This window comes from Guillardia theta, assembly GCF_000315625.1.
Source record: "Guillardia theta CCMP2712 unplaced genomic scaffold GUITHscaffold_75, whole genome shotgun sequence".
Lineage (NCBI taxonomy): Eukaryota > Cryptophyceae > Pyrenomonadales > Geminigeraceae > Guillardia > Guillardia theta.
Window position 1 is genome coordinate 347528 of NW_005434599.1, and position 745 is coordinate 348272.

Consider the following 745-nt stretch of genomic DNA (forward strand, 5'->3'; position numbering starts at 1 on the left):
CCTCTCCTCTCCTCTCCTCTCCTCCTCCTCTCCTCTCCCCCCTCCTCTCCTCTCCTCTCCTCTCCTCTCAGCAGCCGCAGGTTCGGCCTCCCATCTCGCTCTCTCGCGATGATTTCGAGGTCATGACCATCCAAGGAAGTCTCCTCAACGACCGCGGCGAGCTCGGCCCCTCCGAGTTTGACAAGGTCAGGTCCCAGCTGGAGATAAGCTGAAGGGGACACTGCAAGAGGACGAGGAAGAGGAAGAGGAAGAGGAAGAGGAAGAGGACGAGGGATGACGATGATGATGATGATGACGACGACGATGATGACGATGATGCTGTAGGTGATGAGGAGGCAGTTGAAGCTCTACGTGCAGCGGCAGATGGCGAACGCGATGGACCTGCTGGGAGCTAATTCGACAGGACAGCAAGACACTCTCTTCTTCGTGCTGAAGCTGCTCATGATCGGTGAACTCGAGGAGGATGCGAAAGCAGGAGGAGGAGGAGGAGGAGCAGGAGGAAAAGAGGATGTGGGGGAGGAGGAGGAGGAGGAGGAGGTTCCCTGACTCAGGGAGCAGGAGTGAGCGAGATCCACGAGTCTGTGAACCCGCAGGACGCCTGGTGTGAGGACGCGAGGGAGCGAGTGAAGCCTCCGGTAGAGGCGAAAGTTGAGGCGTTGGAAGTGAAGGTGAGAAAGAGGAGCGATCAAAGAGGAGGGCTGGAGAGGGACAAAAGGAGGGGACAGGGGAGAGGAAAGGAAAGAGG

General features: G+C 58.3%; 1 protein-coding gene across 1 annotated transcript in view; it reads left to right on the top strand.

Moving 5' to 3' along the window:
* Nucleotides 1-607, top strand: part of GUITHDRAFT_114473 (hypothetical protein) — a gene marked incomplete at both ends in the record, with an annotated part of 2961 nt that extends 2354 nt beyond the window's left edge. Inside the window, 3 exons of the mRNA XM_005826430.1 lie at nt 81-185; nt 325-448; nt 594-607. Of these exons, the coding sequence (XP_005826487.1) occupies nt 81-185; nt 325-448; nt 594-607 (243 nt within the window). The remainder of the gene's footprint in view (nt 1-80; nt 186-324; nt 449-593) is intronic.
* Nucleotides 608-745: the final 138 nt, after the last annotated feature.